Below are 19,898 nucleotides of genomic sequence, written 5' to 3'. Positions count from 1 at the left end.
AGTCTTATGATGAGCAACTGAAAGAACTGGGGTTGTTTAGTTCAAAGACGACACTGAGAGGAGACAACTACCTGAAAGGAGGCTGTAGTGAAGTAGGTGTTGGTTTCTTCTCCCAAGCTGCAAAATGAGTGGAAATGGCCTGGAATTGCACCAGGGGATGTTTAGATTGGTTATGAGGAAAAATTTCTTCACTGAAAGGGTTATCAAGCTCTTGAACAGGCTGCTCAGGGAAGTAGCTGAGTCACCATCCCTGGAGATATTTAAAATATGTGTCGATGTGGCACTTACGGCTTCGGTTCTGTGGCGGACACGGCCACGTTAAGCCAGCAGATGAGCCTGACGATCTTGGGTGCCTCATCCAGCCTAAAGGACGCCGTGACTCAGGGACCACCCCCCGAACAACCCGCTCCCCCGGGCCAGGGCCCGGCCCCACCCCCGAGCGCCCGCGGCGCGGCACGTGCCCATCCCGGCATGCAGCGCGGGACGCCTACCGGCCGCGTCGTACGTCCCAGGGCAGGGGCGGGACAGAGTCCTCCCCCGCCCATCCGCACCACGGCGGCGCGAGCAGGGCGGCCGCCGGGCCGCGAGCGTGGCCGGCGGAGAAGGAGCGGGGCGGGCCGGGCGCCCTTAGCCCGTCTTCCTCCGACGGAGAAACTGGAGCTGCAGCCAATGGCAAAGGCACTCAGCGGGGAGGAGGCGGGGCTCCGGGAGCGCGAGGGGCGGAGCCATTGCTGAGTTGCCGCAGCGCCACCGCCGCTTGTAAACAGATCCTGCCCCACGTGACGCGCGTGAAGTACCTGTGCGGGGGCACCGGGCATTGTCCGCCGCGGCGGCAGGTCGATGAGTAGAGGCGGCGGCGAGACTCTTCGGCGGCGGGCACCCGGCAGAGAGGAGGTGATTCGTCTTTTTACTCTCTCCGCACACCGAGCTTCCCTCGCCGCTGCAGTGCGGATCCAGCGCCGCCGTCCCTCCCAGCGCCTTCCCCGTCCCCCCGCCGCTAAGATGGCTGGTGGTGGGCGGTGAGGCGGCGGTCGGGGCTGTGGGGAGTCGTCGCCGGCCGGCACGTGTCGGGAGCGGCTGACGGGACGGCAGCGGGGCGGGAGGGGGGTGTGCGTGTGTGAGGGGGGAAGCGGCGCAGCACCATGTCCGCCTTCGCTCTGGAGGAAACGCTGGAGGCCGACTGGGTGGCCGTCAGGCCGCACGCCTTCCAGGAGCGGGAGAAGCACAAATTCGCCTTCATTGTGGCCTGGAACGAGATCGAGGGCAAGTTCGCCATCACCTGCCACAACCGCACGGCGCAGCGCCAGCGCAGCGGATCCCGCGAGCTCCGCCGCGGCGGCTCTGCCAGCGCCGAGCCCAGGGCCGGCCACAAGGCCGGCAGCCCCACGGCGCGGAGAGACGCCGGCCTGCCGCGGGTCTCCTCGTATCTCCGTGCCGAGGCGGGACTGCGGGCGGCCGAGCGGGGCGCGGCGGCAGAGGCGCTGCCGAAGAGCCCGGGGCGTGCCAAGAGCAGCCCGGCCCGGAGGCCGCAGCGGGGCCCTGAGGCGGCAGGTGCTGCCGAAGAGATAGAAGTCCTGGAGCTGGGGAAGGAGGAGGCGGCCGCCGCTCTGTCTTTGCCTCCCTCGCCGCTGCAGGCAGCCGAATCGACCGCTCCCGACGCGGAGCCTACGGGGGAGGAGTGCAGCTGGGCCGGCCTCTTCTCCTTCCAAGACTTGCGGGCTGTGCACCAGCAGCTGTGCTCGGTGAACTCGGAGCTGGAGCCCTACCTGCCTGCCTTCCCCGAGGAGCCCTCGGGCATGTGGACGGTGCTCTTCGGAGCTCCAGAGCTATCCGAGCAGGAGATGGACGCTCTCTGCTACAAACTGCAGGTTTACTTGGTCCACAGCTTGGATACCTGCGGATGGAAGATCCTTTCTCAGGTGCTCTTCACCGAGACTGACGACCCTGAAGAGTATTATGAGAGCCTGAGTGAGCTGCGACAGAAGGGATATGAGGAGGTGCTGCAGCGGGCCCGCAAGAGAATCCAAGAGGTGAGACTACAACATGATCGAGATATCTCCACCTTTATGTTAACTTTTCTTTACTCTGTGACATATTCGTTAGCTGCTCCTTTCAGCCTTTCCAGAATTCATCAAACGGTGGGACAAAAAACCCCAACAAACCAGCTCAGGAAAACTGTATTTTTTAAACAAACAAACAAACAAAAAAAAGGCTTAGTAAGAAGATGAGGCTTAGCCTTTCCAGGATCTCTAAGGCCAGGATTTAAGAAACTGCAGAATTCTATAGTCAACTAAGTGTGGCCCAGTACTTTGTTCAGTACAGTAAGATGTAGATGTTTGTGGAGATGAATCTGGTGGATTTGTCATGATCACGCTTCCAGATTTTTTTATTCTTACATTGCTTTGCTCCAGGATATGTTGAATTTGGAATTTTTCTGTTTAATGTGAGCAGCAGCATGTGGTGTTTATTTTGACAGTACAAGTTAGACAATTGAAGCCAAAAAATTCTAGGTTCCTACAGGGTCAGAGTGCTTTTAAAAAGTAAGCTGTCTGACCCTAGTGAGTATTTACTGCGTTGCTGTTGCATGACTTGCTGTATGGCAAGACTTGGATGTTTCATGTGTCCTTGGACACACCATTCCACTTTGTCATACCATTTAGACACAATTAGTTGTGGAAGTTCTGTTAACTAACTTCTGGTATCAGTGTGTGAGAGTGTTGTTGTTTTTTTTTTTTTTTTAATATATATTTTTGTGGACTGAGGTGTATGAGAATTTTAGATTTCCCCAGTGTGAAAGGAGAATTTTTCACTTGTTTTCATATTTCAGTGGCCTTGGTCCACAATGTATTGGGATGTCTAGGTGTGAATGTGTATGAATGAGGTTGTGGAATTTTTTATTTTTGTAAACACAGCCTGCATTCTCCTGTATGGATATAGGTCAAGTTTAGCTGCCTCGTCTGCCTGCATATATCCTGGCAATGATGTGTTGAAAAATGTGTGTTGGTGAGCATTTCTTCCTTTATGGACTGTAAGAACGTTTCCTTGCTAGCTATTTTGATGGTGTAGTTTTGAGTCTCTGTAGGATTCAGGCAAAGGTTTTACTTAGTGACTGGAGTTAAATAGTATGAGAAAATTGTTTTATTAATGACGAAACATGACAGGAGAATCCAAGTGTAGCACTGTCAAGTAAAAGTTTTTCTCAACTGTTGTGTAGGGTATATTGTGGTGGGGTTTTTTTAATATTTTATTTTTTCTTTCCTGGCTATGTGAAGGGCTTAATTAATCCTTGGTAATTTTGGTATACAGCTGGTAATTAGTCTAATAGTATTTGGCAGTAGTTTTAGTCCGGAGTATGTGAAAGTATATTACATTCTACTTTTTTGTTTGACTACATGCGTGCTTGGGAGCATCTGCTTAGTTTGAGTTAGCCTTCAGCTCAGCAGTTCGAGTCAGCCTTCAGCTGGGGAGGACATGAGAAGTTTGTGTTAAACATGTGGAGTTTGGGAACTGGCTACCTAACTCAAAGCACATGGTGTTTTGAGGAAACACTAATTTATAATGACTAAGCAAGAACTATTTTTTTCTTGATGAATCTCAGACTCTATTTTGTTAGCACCACAATCACTCATCAATAGGCAATGCAGGCATCATCCGTCAAGATCCTTTGGGTTCCTTGGGTTCTCTCAGCTAGAGGTCTGTGTTCCCAAATGGGCATATGATACAGTTAATGACCAGATAAAACAATGCTATTATTTCAACAGAGGATATGCCACTGGATCCTTATTTGGGATTCTAGCTGCTTGGCCAGTGTTTGCAACAGCTTAAACTTGACATCTAGAAGGCAGAAAAAGTTCATGTCTGTACTCTGGCTTCTGCCAATTTCCTATCTAATTTCCTTCAATAATGTGGGAGGAGTTTTTCTGGGATAATTGTGTACGTGCTTATAAACTTTTGTGAGCATAGTAATATCAAAGATGGTGTCATATGTCTTTGCCAATGCTATGTTGGCAAAAGTTTGAATGTAGTCACAGTTTTCCTGATGAAAAGTGCTGTTAGTGTAAACTGTAATTAAGAGGGTTTGGTGCCTTTGTTATGCCAACAAACATATTCCATTGTATGGTTATCCTTTTACTGGCTCTTGCATAGCAAGTTATGAGCTTGGGAAGCCTCTTTTTACATTACATACCTACATCAGTATCTTTGAATCTCCCTGTTCCTTATAGCTTTTAATTGCCATGGCATTCTCAAATTTGCTGGATGATAATCTCTAGGATGTTGAGTGCTGGTTGTAAAACTAATTACAGACTTAGGTTTGTTTTGTTCTTGCTCTGTAAAATCTGTGAATTCTAGCATCTGTAGGCAGACTGTTAAAGATGATTTTGCGTCTGTTCTGTGTGTGTTCTTTTGAGTTGCTTTAACACAGAAGTTCAGAAACAGTTTTTAGTGCAATATTAAATTCCGAAGAAATACTAAATGTGTTTTATTTTCTGTAACTAACTTAAGACTGCTTTGAAAGTGGGGGCTTACTGCTATTTTTCGTTTCATTCTCCTTTATAGTGGAACATTTCACTAAAACAGCCCTGAAAACTTTTGTCTTGTTGGCTTTTTTTTTTTTTTTTTACTTCAAAGGGCTAGAAAGGCTAAGGAAAAATAAAAATATTTTCTCTGTTTTGTTTCAGTAATGGCTTGTATGGGAAGAAATGTAGGTTTTATGACAGGAGGCTGTGTAGTCACTATGTTTTCTTCTGAAATCAGTATGGATTTTTTTTTTTTGAAGTGGCAGAGCTTTAGTGGACAAATTTTTTTTCTTTTGTTTGTTTTGAATTAATGAAATATGATTGTCAAATCACACAGATTGGTAAGGAGTTGATTCAGTTATAAATCATAGAATTTCACATTTGTTACTTTCCAAGGATATTGTCAGGCATTTCTGTTTACGTGACAAAAGCTAAATAACATGCATAGGTTATTTTGTTTTGTTGAATCTATTCTAATGTTTTGGTGAAAAATAACATTCAGGATCATCTCAGTAACTAGGATGACTTTATTTCTTTGCTTTTGGCTGTGTGCATTCAGTTCTAAAATAAATGTATACATAGTAGTTAGTAGGACATGATATAAAAAATACAAGCTTTCCAAAGGTAAGGTGGCCTGTTGCTGTTCAATGATCTAGAGCTAGGTACTGCATGATTTAAAGAGAGATTCAAGATCAAACTTGAAAATAGTGCAGAGGTAAGTAATACAAAACACTGCAAAAAATATTCAGTGTTCCAGTAACACGTGAAAAATATTCTAGCAGTAGTTTTTCCACCAAAACCAATGTAACATTTTTCTACGTGAGAAGCAAGCAAAACTGAATCCTGTATACTGACTGCAATAGCTAGATTTAGAAGGTACATAAGGTGTCTCAGGAGAGAACAGAACACAGATTCAGATTTAACTTTGAGAGCACAGAGTTTAAAATAAGATATACAGTTAATTACTTTTCCTATTGAATAGAACAGAGTTAAGACTAATGCTGAGCATTCTGGAAATTCACGCTCTTTTTGGCTGAATGCTTCTTTTTATAGACTCATTATTTGTAGCATTAACTTTTTTTTTTTTCCCAGTAGAACTGTTTAGATTAACTTCTAAATACTTCATAAGTAGGCTATCTTAGTACAGAACCAGTTTTATGAGTTAGTACTAACCAAACCAGTGTGTCAACAGCTGTAGGCCATGCTCTGTAGAATGATCAAATAGCCTCCAAGTTACTAGGAGATGCCCACATGGTATACGTGCTGTGGCTAATACTTCTGTTGCTGTCCCAGTGAGGATGTTTGGTGAGTGTTTATCCTTGTCAGCCATCGTCTTTTCATTCATCTAATTTGCATCTGGAGATACTGGCAGTTATTTCTGGTTGTTACATATTAATCCTAAAGTCACAAATATTTTAAAAGCTCACCATTTTAGGTGTTGAAAGTTCACATCTGAGTCATTCTCCAGGTGTCAAACCCAATAGTAAGGATACTGTGATATATTTTCAGATAGGCAGAATTAATGTCAGGTAGTTTCTGCCCCATTGCTTTTTCTGTATGTAATAAAAATCTAAGTCACACAGATGTTTTGTTTCAGTGTTTATATGAGTTTAAGTTGTGTTCTGTATACGTATAACCAATGTTAGAAGTTAAACACTTGATGGTGACATGATGCTACTGGAAGATGTGGAAGTAAGGTACAGCGGAGATTCTTGAACTGTTGTAGCAACAGGGATAGTTAAATATGCAACAGCTTAATTGTATGTTGGACTCACAGTTCTTGAAAGCCTAAGATGTGGTCACATACTATTTTAAAATGCATGCTTTAAAATGGCTTCTAGGAATTCAGTATTTAAAGGACATTAGCCTGTTGTCTATAATACTTTGCCATGGTATTTGCTTCTCCAGTTTATGTATTAGAAAACCTTCTAAGTCCTAAGCAAAATAACTATTTACCTTTTAATTGGAAATATTTTCTTTTTCTTCTCTCTTCCATTTGATTATCTTCTTGAGTAGGCATTTAATCTTTTTCTGCCGCCCTTCACTTTTACTTCTGTTTTACAGGTAGCAGCAACTTCTTTCAGAGATTTATAGACTTGTGTTTGTATATTAACTAAGTTTTTCTTTGTCAGCCTTTTTGCATTGTCTCTTTTCCCGTCCTAGTATGATACTTATTTCAGGTTTGAAATAAGTTCAGTTTTGGGGTTTTTCTCCATTTTTTGCAGTGCACTTATGATGTATATATGTAGATAGACTGCATACATTGATGTATTAATGCTCCGTAGAATGGTCAAGAGCTGTCTGAAGGTGGTGAATACTAGTGATACAGCTCTATCTGAAAACAGTAGAGTGATTAAAAATTAATGTACGTTTCTTCAAAACGTGGATAAATTGTGTAGGAAAAAGAAAAGGACATCTGCTTGAAAAATTAGGTCTTCCTTGATAAAATAAAAGTCATACATAAAATATAAAGACACATTGTGAAGAATATAGCAATACTGTTCAGTATGACCTTTAGTTAGTAAGCATAGGCTTAGTTTTTAGAAACTGAAGACAGCAGCTTGCCAGTGTCACAGTTCATTTCCTTATCCAAATATCTGGTAGAGAAATTAAAAAAAAATAAATAAAATGCAGTATATACTTTAACTGCCTAAACTAGGAGTGGGCAGTATGTCTTTTATGTTTTGTAGTTGGAGAAGTGTTCTGCTGACGAGATTATTTTATTTGATATTTCTGTTCAAAATTTGAATTGTTTTGTTTCTCTAGATGTAGAGGTGGTGGATTTTCCTCTGTTTTTGGTTAATGTTGTTGTAGTCAACAGCATTTTCATATGCCAGAATACTTTGAAATGTGAGCAACCTATATAGTAAACACTCTGTAACCCATTGGGTACATTGTAACCCTTGGGATTCGGAGCTTATGTATTTAGCATTTAGTGGTGGTGTTCAGTTGACTTTCCTTCATGTCTTCTTTCTTTTTTTTTCCTGTTTTATTTTCTGTCTCTTCAATTGTCTTGCCTTGGAGTCTGTGCTTCAGAACTGTTTTCTTAATCCTGTCACATTTCTTTTCATCTACATTTCTTACTGAAATAGTATCACTCAGGCAGATTTAGAATTTGAAAGCAGATTCATTATAATATTTTAATCTTTCTACATTTCTTTCTATGACAAGACACTGCTTAAAGATGATCAGTGAAGTTTTGTGTTCTTTGTATATGTAGATACTGCTACCACAGAAATGAAGAAGATAATGAAAAGCAGAGGTTTTCAGAAATGCCTGCACTTACAATTTTTCCTATTTGAGGAGGTGCTTTTAACATTCCTTTTCTAATATTGGTAGAAACATACCAACACAGTCCACCACGATATTGCTATTATTGGAGAGAACTTCAGTCCAAGTGAGGACTTAGTCCAACTAAAGATACACATGGAAAAGTTTCTTATCTTTTTCAAGAGGAATATGGTAGATAGGGAAGGAAGGAAGATAGGATAGGAGGAGAGGGAAGAGTAATGATTATCTTCTTAAGAGGTGTATTGACTAATTCAGTGGTGTTTGATGTATGTATATTTGAACAGTTGGTCAGTGTGACTGAGTTGTGGGATGTTAAGCCTGTTGCTTTACCTTTTGAGAGGCTCAGTCCTCTTTGTACTGTTTCTTTTTCATCTGTTCTTTTCTGTTTGTGGTGTATATATAGTAAAAGTTACCAAAGGTATGGACTTCATTTTTTTTGTTACATATAGGCCAGATAAACATTACCAATTCTGAAGAATTTGAATGCTTAGTAGAACTTTTTTTTTTGTACACAAATTGCTCCTGGAAAGGTGTTATAAAACAATTCTAGTCATTCAACAGCCTTTATTTATTTTTTATAAAAGTCAATTGAGTACTTCTACTTTCTTAAATACATAAAACAAACACATTTCGATTATCTACTGTTATTGTACTTTTCAAAAGGCATTTGTAGACAAATGTTTGTGACCTGCTTTTGGAAAAAGTGCTACGATTTTGATGGAATGGAACTGAGTGGGTTTTTTTTTTCCTTTGAAAAATCTTGTTTAAATAATCAATTAGCATTTATTTATGGTGACTTGCAGACAATTTAACGTGGGTTATCTAAAATTAGTAGCATAACTTTTGACATAACGGCATTGCATTGTGACTTGTTTTTGATCTATATTAGGGAGAGAGTATTGCAAAAAAATTTTCAGTAACTTGGAGTCATAGATTGTTACGTTAGAGGGAACCTCTGTGTTTTCTTGTTAAACTCTATGTTTAAAACAGAAGTAAAATTGATTGGGGTTTTTTTTGTTATTGTTTTGTTTTTAAGCCTCTAAACTTTTAAGTAACACTCTGTGCTTTAGATCTATTTTTTTGGAAGTTAAAAAGAAAGGGAAGAAAGAAGCAAATGTATTCATTGAGTTGTGAAACTTTTGAGGGAGAAAATCTGTAGATCAGTTTTGGAAGTCTGTGAAAGCTTTTAATTTTTCTACAAATAGCACTACATCTTTGGAGCCCAAATTCATCAGCTTCCTCTAATGTGATATTTGTTCATAATCATCAGATGTCAGAATTTTAAATTGTACCATTTTGTGACTTCAGAGTAGTATAACTCAGCAAAAAATCCATATATAGAAGGAGTTTAAATTATTCCAAACTAGTTGCAGTACTGGAGCTACACTTAAGAGTTCAATTGAAACGTGAATGCTATGTTTTATTTCAGCTGTGTTTTACCATGCTGCTTTATCACACATGTATTTTATTTCTCCATGACATTTAAACTGTGTATCCTTTCCCTTTTAATTTCTTCATGAAAACAGGAACAAAGCCAACCAAAAGAGGTAACACTGCAAAACACAAGTCTGTATTTGCCTGATACTAGTATAAATTGCCTTTGTCTGAAATGGTTACAGAAATGCTGTTACAGAAGAGATTTGATATCTTATTTACATGATATTTGCTTTTAAGAGGAAGAGGAAGAATAGTGTGCATGATATGAGATTTCAGGGTTTTCCTGGTAATGTGTTTAGCCTTTTGTTAGTAATGGTGGTCTGTAAATGTGTTCTTTCTATTGGGCTTTTTTGGATGTTGTATTCAACTTTAAAAATTGCATTAAGGGACGTGAAATGCTGTTTTCTCTTCAGATTTCCTCTCCGTGATTTCACCATTGTATAAGGTGCTGGTAGAGATTGAAACAGTGTTGAATTAAACCAGCCAGGGTTTGAGCTATCAGCTGTCGTCTGGTGTTTACAGGTGGTTCATCAGCTGTCCTGTTAAGGGAGCTAAAGAATTAGATTGTCAGCTGTAGTGTCGGAAGGTGGGGGGCCATCCTATCGCTTTCTGTTCTCTCCTTTTCATCTTTGTGTTCCTTCCTGTTGTGGTTTTCTGTCCTTGCAGTGTGCTGATTCACCTCAGTAAAGTGCAGTAAATTAATCCATGAGAAACTACAGAAACAGCTTACTGCCAGATGCTCAGTTAGTTTGATGAAGGGTCTGAGAAATACCAAAACCAATGCAGTGGAGAAAGAGGGCACCGGAGAGCAGGAGGAACAAGGAACTATAATTGACTTGGAAGAAGAGAAGTAAGAGGGAATGTGAAGCTGGATCTCCATTGGATAGGAACAAGCCATTAGCTCTGCTCAGCTTTAAAAAGTAAATACACTCCTAGCAGTGCTTTAAATCTGGTATTATCACAATGCTTTACCATGTTTGAATTAGATTTTTGAAAGTCTTAATGTTGAATTTATCAGACATTTGAGAATATCTGCTGCCATGCCAAGTACAATATAACAATACCAATTCAGTGCTGCTGATGTGATTCCCATGAGCTGACTGCAGAGTGAAATTGATTACACATCCTAATTTCTTTTTTTTGCCCCATCAGATGTTCACCTTTTTTCATAAAATAACATTTGATTTTAGACAGAGTGGGTATTTGGCTAGGCCCATGTCATGACATTGCAAACCTTAGACAAAGAAAGGTTTTGAGAGTAGCATTGTAATACATGTTAAATAAATATATGCAAATATTAGTTTGTTCAGATAGTTGTCAGTTTTGAGGCTCTTGAAAGTGTTTTCCTGACAGCATAGTTTAGAAGCACAGAAGAAGAGGATTTGTGGACTGATACTTAATGTATTTTATTGCACAACATGAATGCTTATGTGATACTCAGCCTCCCATCTTTGGGATTTTTTTTGTCAGACTCCTGCAGAAAAAAATTACTTAGCACTCATTAGGATATGGGTAAAATGAGCTCTTTGCCAAGCCTTCAGGGTGAGGCGTTGCCTGGAAGTCTTCTTATTCAGAGTTGCAATGTTCCAACTGATCAGTGATTCATTAATGACTTTATCTTTAAGTTATTTTGCCCCTTTCCAAAGAGAAGGCATCCCAAAGTGCCCTAATAACTTTGAAATACAGTAAACAGATCCATTTTATTCATCAAATTACCCTAAAATGTAGATAATTCTTGCTATGTTACTAACAGCAGAAGGAAGCCTGACACTCCAGTACAATGAGTACTCCTATTCAGTTTGCGCTTGTTTGCTACGATTTCTGTAGATTATTTGTAGCCATGCTATTCTAAATAATATACTAAATTCAAACAAATACCTGTCTTTTGCAGGCAGTCATTTGGCATGATAGTGTAACTCAGGAGTGGTACACATCACATAGTAAAAATTAAGCTCATTAGACAAGTACCATCTTAAAATAAAAGTAACTTTTCCGTGTAAGACATAAGTTTGTCTTGTTTACAGAAAAGTAGATGCATATTTTTAAATTGTGGACGTCTCCCTCTTGAGCTTTCAGAAGAGATCTGGTGTGCTGTACATTGTTGGAGTTGACAGCTTTAAGCCTAAGCCTTGTTGTATTCCAGAAGTTATGTATATACATACACATACAGTTCTGCAGAGATTTCTATTTAGAGTTTTAGGTGGGAGGAGAGATGTTGCGTTGTTCAGTATTGATGCGTACATAGAAATAATGTTTTAGCTCACTTGGTGTCCCCTGCCCACAGAGTAATGATGGCAAACTCGGAAACTGTAGTGAAACAGAATTTTAATTTTACACAATAACGATATGATTGAAATTAGAAATATATTTTATATACAGATTCAATCAGGATAAAAATATAGTTTTTATGTTTAAGTAGGCAGTGCTTATTACACTATATTAGTGCTGTAGCTACTACATTTTATTAAGTGAGTTAACAGTTAAAGCTAGCTCAATGATTATTTATTTGATAGAGAGTAATGTTACTTCCACTGTCGTTGATATGGGTATTATTTTCTTTCTTTCTCTCAGCTCCAAAGGATAACCCTGAGGGGCTTTTCTGGCTGAGGGAGAGATTTCCAGACACACTCCAAAGAAGAGCATGTAGGAATCTTCTACCCCACAGAAATGGGACTGGGCTTTTATAGAACAAAATGACTGTCCCTCATTTGTGACTGAATTTAGGTTTTTGCAGAGGTAGCAGGAACATCTTGTAACAATGTTATCTTGGAGATATCTGCTTCACTGCTGACCAGCTCAGGAACTTTCTTACGCTCCCCACTTATTCCTGTAGATAGTCAAATCAAGCTGGTCTGTAACCCTCTTCACCACTAAAACACAGTGTGACTGTCATCTTGTATCTTTTCACTAGGCAGGGTGCCCTGCTACTGGTGGTTACATTAAGATTCTACTTGTCCAGTTTAGTTCCTTTTCCATTGCTACAGATTTGTATTCTAGATAGTGTACTGAAACGAGGTGCGTTTTGGTAGATGGTGCAAATGAACTTTGCAAAAGTAGTTATTACTAGCTTAGGAACTGTTAACCTAAGTGTGATCAAAGATCCTCTATATAAGTTAAAAGAGGCCAGGCAATCTGCAGTGTGCTGGTCAATGCCTTCTGGTGTGCTCTCTTGTAGTGGGTTGACATTGGCCTCTAGATGCCTACCAAGTTGCTCTGTCACTCCCTCTCCTCAGCTGACATATAAGGCCCATTGATTCAGATAAGGATTGGGAGCTCACTCACCTGTTACTGTCAGAAGCAAGAGACTTGACTTGGAGAAATGAATTGAATTTATTGCCAATCAAATCACAGTAGAGAAAACTGAATCTTAAAAGCACCTGTCCCCTACCCCTCACTTCTTTCCAGGTTCAACTTAATTCCCTATTTCTCTACCCCTTACCCCTGCATGGCACAGAGGGGTGGAGAACGTGAGTTCCAAGCAGTTCATCACACAATTGTCTTTGCTACTTCTTCCTTCCCACACTTTTTCCTTGCTCCAGCATGGGGTCTTGCCTGTGGAAGACAGGTTTCTATCGTCTTCTCTAATATAGGTACTTTCCCTAGGATGTTGTCCTTCAGGAATGAACTGCTTCAACATGGGTGCCCAGGTTCTGCTAGAAAACTGCTTCAGTGTAGGCTTTCCGTGGCCTTTTCTGCTGTCTTGATGGTCTCAGCCTTGGCCAGTGACAGGTCTATCTTGGAGCTGTCTGTCATTGGCTCTGTCAAACATAGGGGAGGCTTTGTGGAATTTTCTCACATATGCCACTCCTGTAGCCCCTCCCACTGCAAAAAATGTTGCCTACACTCAGCATATCTCTGCACATGTGTACTAAGGTACACAGGCTCTCCTCATGCAAGTAAAAGACCGTGTTGAACAGGTTTTAAAGAGGAATAATATGACTCACTTGAAATGAACACCTCTTCCAAAGCCTAGAAGACACATCTTATAGAAGTATTTCTTTTTATTTCTTATGTTTTAAGCATACTGTGTTTTACTTTGTAATATGTTTGGGGGATTTTGTTTTATATACATAGGTGTTTGTTGTTTGTTTCTTAGAATAACTGCAAGCATTGAACTCATTTGTTACGTGTACATTTGTTTTGATTCCTTTAATTAACTCAGTCCTTCTGTAAACAACTATTTAGAAAATCCTCACAAAATACAGACAATAATTTTAGCAATGCATTGGTGTACACTTGTGACTTCCTGTCTTCAGTAAGCCTGATTGAAAGAAATGGATGTTTTTGTCCAATCAGTAGGTGGTTAATTGCTTTATGTACCAATTAAACTGTTTGGTTTCCATGTGAATTTAATATGGAATTTACTTATTCATCTCTTTTAATCTTAAGAGGTTAGATAGATAAGTGCTAGTTTCAGTGCATCTCATACTGGGCTGTATTACTTTGTTTGTTTATGCTATCCCAACTTTGTATCCGTCTTTCATGTTCTCTTAGATGACTTCTACCCCAACAGTAAAATGTTTTAGATCTATATTGGAGAGTAGGTTCTGGTCTGTTACTGGAGTGTTCACCTGCTACAATAATGTAAATGGTCTCGTAATACTACAAAGGTAAGGATTGTTGAGTGCAATACAATAATGTAAACAGGAAGCTAAATGTTCTGGCAAGACTTGATATTTTAACAACAACAGGTGACATTTAAACACAGGGATATGTGTGTAAGAGAGAGAAAAACAGTTTGCCTATGTTACAGTTTTCGTGTAATTGAGACTCCTGTCCTTACCAGGACATGTGTAAGTGTGTTTGCTTTTAATGGTTTTGTTTCTTTATAAGCTATCTTTAAAAACAGATAATAGAAACTATTTGAATCATACTCTGGTATAAGACATTGCAATCTTCAGTTGCTAGACTTTTGTGTCCAGATTTTATGTACTCTTGTGGTGGCTTGACCCTGGCTGGGTGCCAGGTGCCCATGAAAGGGTACTCTTGTCACTCCCCTTCCTCAGCTGGACAGAGGAGAGAAAATATAATGCCAGTCTTATCGGCCAAGATAAGGAGAGGGAGAGGTCACTTGGTGACTGCCGTCATGCACGAAACAGACTTGACTTGGGAAAATTAATTTATTACCAACCAAAATAGAGATGGGTAATGAGAAATACACATTCTCCCTACCCCACTGTTCTTCACAGATGTCTAGCTTCCCATTCTCTGTAGCACAGCGGCACGGGGGAATGAAGATTATCAACAGTTCTTCACAGATTCTCTGTCACTCTATATGCTCAAGTGGAGGACTCCTCACACTTTTATTGTGCTCCAGTGTAGGATCCCTTCTCTGGGAGAGAGTCTTCCACAAGCTTCTCAATATAGATCCTTCAGTTCTACACAGACTGCACTGGTGGAGATCCCTTCCATGGGTGCAGTCCTTCAGGAACAGACTGCTTCAGTGAAGGTTCCCCATGGAACCCTCCTTTTTGCATCCTCCCACTCCAATGTGGTGTTTTGCCTGGGCTGCAGGTGGATCTCTGCTCCCCCATGGCTTCCATGGCTGCAGGATCAGGGCCTGCATCACCATGGGCTGCTCTCCTGCCTTCCTTTCACTGACCTTGTTTGCAGAGTTGTTGCTTTCACATATTCTCTCCCAGCTGCTGTTGTGCAGCAGTCTTTGCCCTTTATTAAATACATTGTCACAGAGGTGCTGTCACTGTCACTGATGGGCTCAGTGTCAGCCAGCAGCGGGTACATCATGGAGCTGATTGGTATTAGCTCTGTCAGAGATGCAGGAAGCTTCTGGCAACTTCTCACAGAAGCCACCCCTGTAGCCCTGTACCCACTACCAAAACTTTGCCACACAAACCCAATACAACTCTGAATCTTTTCTTCTTTGGAACTTGTTGTCTGGAACTCATTGCAGATTATTGCAGGTATATCGGCAGGAGAGTTAGGTATGTTACTCTTTGGACTGGTGTTGAATAAAAATAATGAAATATCTAAAAACTATACTATCTACAGTAGTTTTCTTCCCTCTGAAAACAACTATCCTTAGTTTTACCTGTGATATTTAAATATGCTGCTTCAATTAAATCTTTAGAATTCTTCCTGGAAATGGTAAGTAATACTGTCAAGCTTCCGAGAATCTAAATTTATAGGAAATCCAGGTTATTCAATAATTACTGTTATTCCAGAAATATGAAGAAGCTAAGACAGAGACAGAAAAGTATCTTTATGACCTGGTTTAGCTAAAAAGACATATATGTCGTATTGCAGTGTTTTTTTAAAAAATACATAAAATAGGAATATCTGGGAAAGTTTTGGGCTAATAGTAAGGGAAATGTAAGACTCAACTCTTCAATGATTAAATGAAGCTTTGGACTATGCTACCAGCTGAGGTCAACCTGCATATAATTACAGTCTACTGTAATGCTTTTTAAAGCTTTATGGGCAAGATATTTTTTAAAAATACTGAATAGAGAAATAACCTTTGTTATATAGTTAAAATATATGTACTGTTAAATTTTTAAAAAGTGTTTCTTGCTATCTGCGTAATAGTTGCCTAAAATATATGGATTTGTTTAGCTGTGAACAATGTAACGTCTGTGAAACATAATTCTTAAAATAAATGTTAGTATTCAATGGCTATAGCACCAGTCAGGCCTGTACAGGATGTTACTCTACCCTCTTCTACCCACTTCTTTAAATAATATAGAAATTGTGAAAGTAAAAGAATTTGTATGAGACTGAGTGAATGAACAGTAACACCGAATGTCTGTCCTGAGCATTAATCATGAGTGAGAAATAAAACATGCCAAATGAAAATCGTTCCTATGTTTTATGCTGACACCTTGAAAACTACATGTTTTTAAGGTAGCCAGTTGGTTTAGGCATACATACAGCTTAACCAATGTCTCTGTGTTACTAAAAGGTTTTAGCTGAATTTTCATGTTTCTAATCAGTGTATTGTCTAGGTGCTGCCTATGCAGAAGTTGGAACATAGACAGTTAAACTATGTGTTATTCTATGCACAGCCTGGTTTGCCTTATGACATTATTAATTCAGTGGATTCTGCACTAGACCCAGCATTATTGTTATCTGATAGTCTCAATACTCTCTGGATGGCCGCCAGCTAAAAAAAATGCTCCAACTCACTTTGATCCAGAACAGGAAGGCTTCCATCAAACTGCTTTATAGAGTGGGAGAGGTCCTTTATGCAGCCAACTTAGCACCATCTATTTCCTCTGTCAGTGCTCTTTTAGGGCTGGTGGCAGTAAAGCAGCCTGGACTCTGTCCGGCTTACAAGGTTCTTTTCTAGAAGCAGAATCAAAGCTATCAGTCTTCTGTTTTCATACCATACTGTACTGGTTAAGACTTGGTGATTGGCAGTCACATAATTTCCAAAAAGTGAGAGAATAGTCAGGCCCTTCAATATTCCTTTAAACCATACATATGGAATGGTTTAGATTGGAAAGCTCCCTTAAGATCGAGTCCAAGTGTTGACCTAAGATCGAGTCCAAGTGTTGACCTAACATAACCAAGTACACCACTAAACCAAGTCCCTAAGTGCCATACCTACACGTATTTTAGGTATCTCCAGAGATGATGACTCAGACACTTCCCAGGGCAGCCTGTACCTTTTCAGTGAAGATTTTTCTACTGCTTAATCTAAACCTCCCCTGGTACAACTTGAGTCCATCTCATCTTGTCCTGTCACTTCTTACATGGGATAAGAGACCAACATCCATCCCACTGTGATCTCCATTCAGATAGTTGTAGGGAGCAATAAAGTCTCCCCTCAGCCTCCTGTAGGCTGAACAACCCCAATTCCTTCAGCCACTCCCCATCAGACTCATTCTCCAGGCACTTCACTAGCTTTTGTTGCCCTTCTTTGGAAATACTCCAGAACCTCAATGACTTTTTTGCAGTGAGAGGCACTGAAGATGCAGCCTCGCTACTGCCAAGGACAAGGGGGATGACTTCTCTGTTCCTGCTGACCACACTGGTTCTGCAAGCCAGGATACTGTTGGCCTTCTTGGCCATCTGGGCCTGTAACTTCAAATGCATGTCATAATTTTTCTGTGTTTCTTTTCTTTTACAAAATTGGAGGGTTTTTTCACACTTCAGTTTCTACTTTTTCTCATGTAGCTTTTAACCCAAGTGGAATTTTATTATATTGATCTGACAGTACAAAATAATTTCAGTGTGCTTCTGAGCTAGCTTTCAACGTCTGTAGAAAAGATTAACATTTGTCTGTTTTTCACAAAAATGCTGTCTAAATGAGCCTGTAGAATGTATTAATTAATGGATGGGTGTAATGAGACCGTATATAACCAGTGCTTGGAGGTTAGTAACCTTCCCAACTGTTTTGAAGAGCACCCGTAATCATTATATCTTTGGCCTTTGTGCCAAATTGAATGAGGTGATATTCCTTGGTTTCCTAATCACTTTTCATGTTTTGTTATGTCTTTTGACAACTGTAGTTTAAATGAAATTTTGTTACTGTTTTCATTCAGAAAGGTCTGATTGAAAAGCCTAGGAAATGGGTTCTACATGCATCATTGCCTTGGGAAGGAAGAATGGTTGCTTACCTTGTGTTTATAATTTAAGAAAATACTCTGTATTAATAACTTGCCCTCACTTGTATTTTTTTACTGGGGGTTTGAGCTGAGGGTTAAGTTTAGAATTGGGATAACCCCAGCAGCAGACCAAATAGAACTGGACATGGACAAGACCTTGAAATGCTGCCCACTTACTTACTTACCATCTGTAATGATATTTTACAGAATCACAGAGTCTTAAGGGTTAGAAGGGACCTTGAAAGATCATCTAGTCCAATGCCCCCTGCCACCTAGAGCAAAGCCACCCAGATACTTCATCCATAGTATTTCCAGTGATGGACATGATTTCCACTGAACTACTGATTATATCAGCTGATTATAAGTACATAGGTGCTTTTATTGTCCTTAAGATGTCTTTCTACTATACTGATGCTCATAAAATTGAAGTTATTCTTAATTTCATGGTACTGTCAAGCTTCTGCAAAACTGTGACTCTCTTCTGCAATATCAGAACTCTTAAGTAGTCTGTAAGAGTGGTCTGTAAAACAAGACAGAAGCCCTGCATTGTATTGTTCTGTATGTGGAGTGATATTATTTAGGACTTCCCTTTTTATATTTCCTTTAGTTTTTCTCTTTTTTTTGTTGCCCTCTATTATTTGTATCTTGGTACAAAAACAGGGCTTAGGAAGGAAGCAAAATGGAGGATGCTACTAGTCTAAGCAACTAAAAGGAAATTAACATTACAGTATGCTGTAGAGCTGCTGCTAATAATAGATATTCTTGCAGTGGGTGGCTTGAGAAGAAAGGTTGAATTTTTCAGTACCTCGACAGAGAGGTAATTATACCTTTTGGTCTGCAAGAGTGTTTTCTGGTAGTGACAGGGAGAAGTAGAAGGCTTGGGTATGGTAACTCTGTTTTTAGACACTAGCAACAAAAAAAAGGAGCCAAGAAAGAATGTGGTTTATAGACCAGATTATTAAAACAGCTAGTGGGCTGGAATAATGTATGAAATCCATAGGAACTTAGGACTCAAACCCAAGAGCATCAGAGATGACATTGGTACCTGTAATTGCAGGTGTCTTTAACTCTTAAAGTTCATAAAATATGAGTTTTACAGACTGGAAGCAACAAACTACCAAACTGCCCAATAATCTCAGAAGTAAAATGTCATGAAGTATTGTGTGCTTCTGAAGGACAGCAGAGGGACATAACAAATGAGTTTGGAATAGGAACAATTTCCTTAGTTAAGTTGTTTAGGTAATACAACAAATCACCTGACACTGCTGAGGAATGTTACATTATCTCCCCAGACCTTTCATGTCTGCTAAGCCTTGCTGAGGGAAAGCTCCTCCTGCCTTGTCGTGTGACTATTATTTTAATGCTGAGTATGTAAATAATGGTACTATGAGCCTCTTTGCATTCTGCTCTGCACCCTGTTTCTAATTTTGGCTGATCTTCAGTGCTTCAAAGCCCGGGTAGGGTTATGGGGATCTTCAGAAGCAAACTTTACATTATGAAGAATGAGAACATTTTTATTGTCTGGTCAGGTAACTGAAACACAGCATAGTAATATAAATATAATGAGTCAGACTCAGTAGGCACTGTGATAATCAAGATTTCTCTTGACTGTCCTGGGATATAAATGAAAGAGACATCAGAGGACAGTTGACAAAACTTCAGTTTCTAATCTGAAGTTTCCTCTATTTTGTCTTCCAGGTATAATGTTGATTGTTGAGTATACTGGGGATATTCCATATAGGTTTGGCAAATAGCTTGAACGAACAGATAGAAAATACAGTGTAAATACAGTGTACATAGTGTTCCTAATCTATATTAAGTTTAAATAAATTTGGACTGTGAATATATGCTTTTGAGATGACAGTGTAAAGGACGAGAGACTTTGACTTGGAAAATTATGTAAGAGGGGAATTAATTTCAGATAATCTTATATCTGTAAATACATGAAGTACTCCACATGTCTGGATGAGATTAGTTTTTATTAAACAGTTGAATATTTTTTTAGAAATGGTAAAAGATTTCCAGCATATGATACGTATCCAGGCAAATGCCTCAGGTGCAAAGCAAGCATATAAATTAAAAACAT

The 19,898-nt window shown here is 39.9% G+C and overlaps 1 protein-coding gene across 1 annotated transcript in view; it reads left to right on the top strand.

The window, feature by feature from the left end:
* The first annotated feature begins 1,125 nt into the window (after window positions 1-1,125).
* Window positions 1,126-19,898, top strand: part of JMY (junction mediating and regulatory protein, p53 cofactor) — a 61,503-nt gene continuing 42,730 nt past the window's right edge. The window contains exon 1 of the mRNA XM_010205737.2: window positions 1,126-2,030. Coding sequence (XP_010204039.2) covers window positions 1,143-2,030 — 888 coding nt within the window. The 5' untranslated portion in view covers window positions 1,126-1,142. The remainder of the gene's footprint in view (window positions 2,031-19,898) is intronic.

This window comes from Colius striatus, chromosome Z, assembly GCF_028858725.1.
Source record: "Colius striatus isolate bColStr4 chromosome Z, bColStr4.1.hap1, whole genome shotgun sequence".
NCBI lineage: Eukaryota > Metazoa > Chordata > Aves > Coliiformes > Coliidae > Colius > Colius striatus.
The sequence above is the reverse complement of the archived record's forward strand: the minus strand, read 5'-3'. Positions and strand labels throughout refer to the sequence as shown.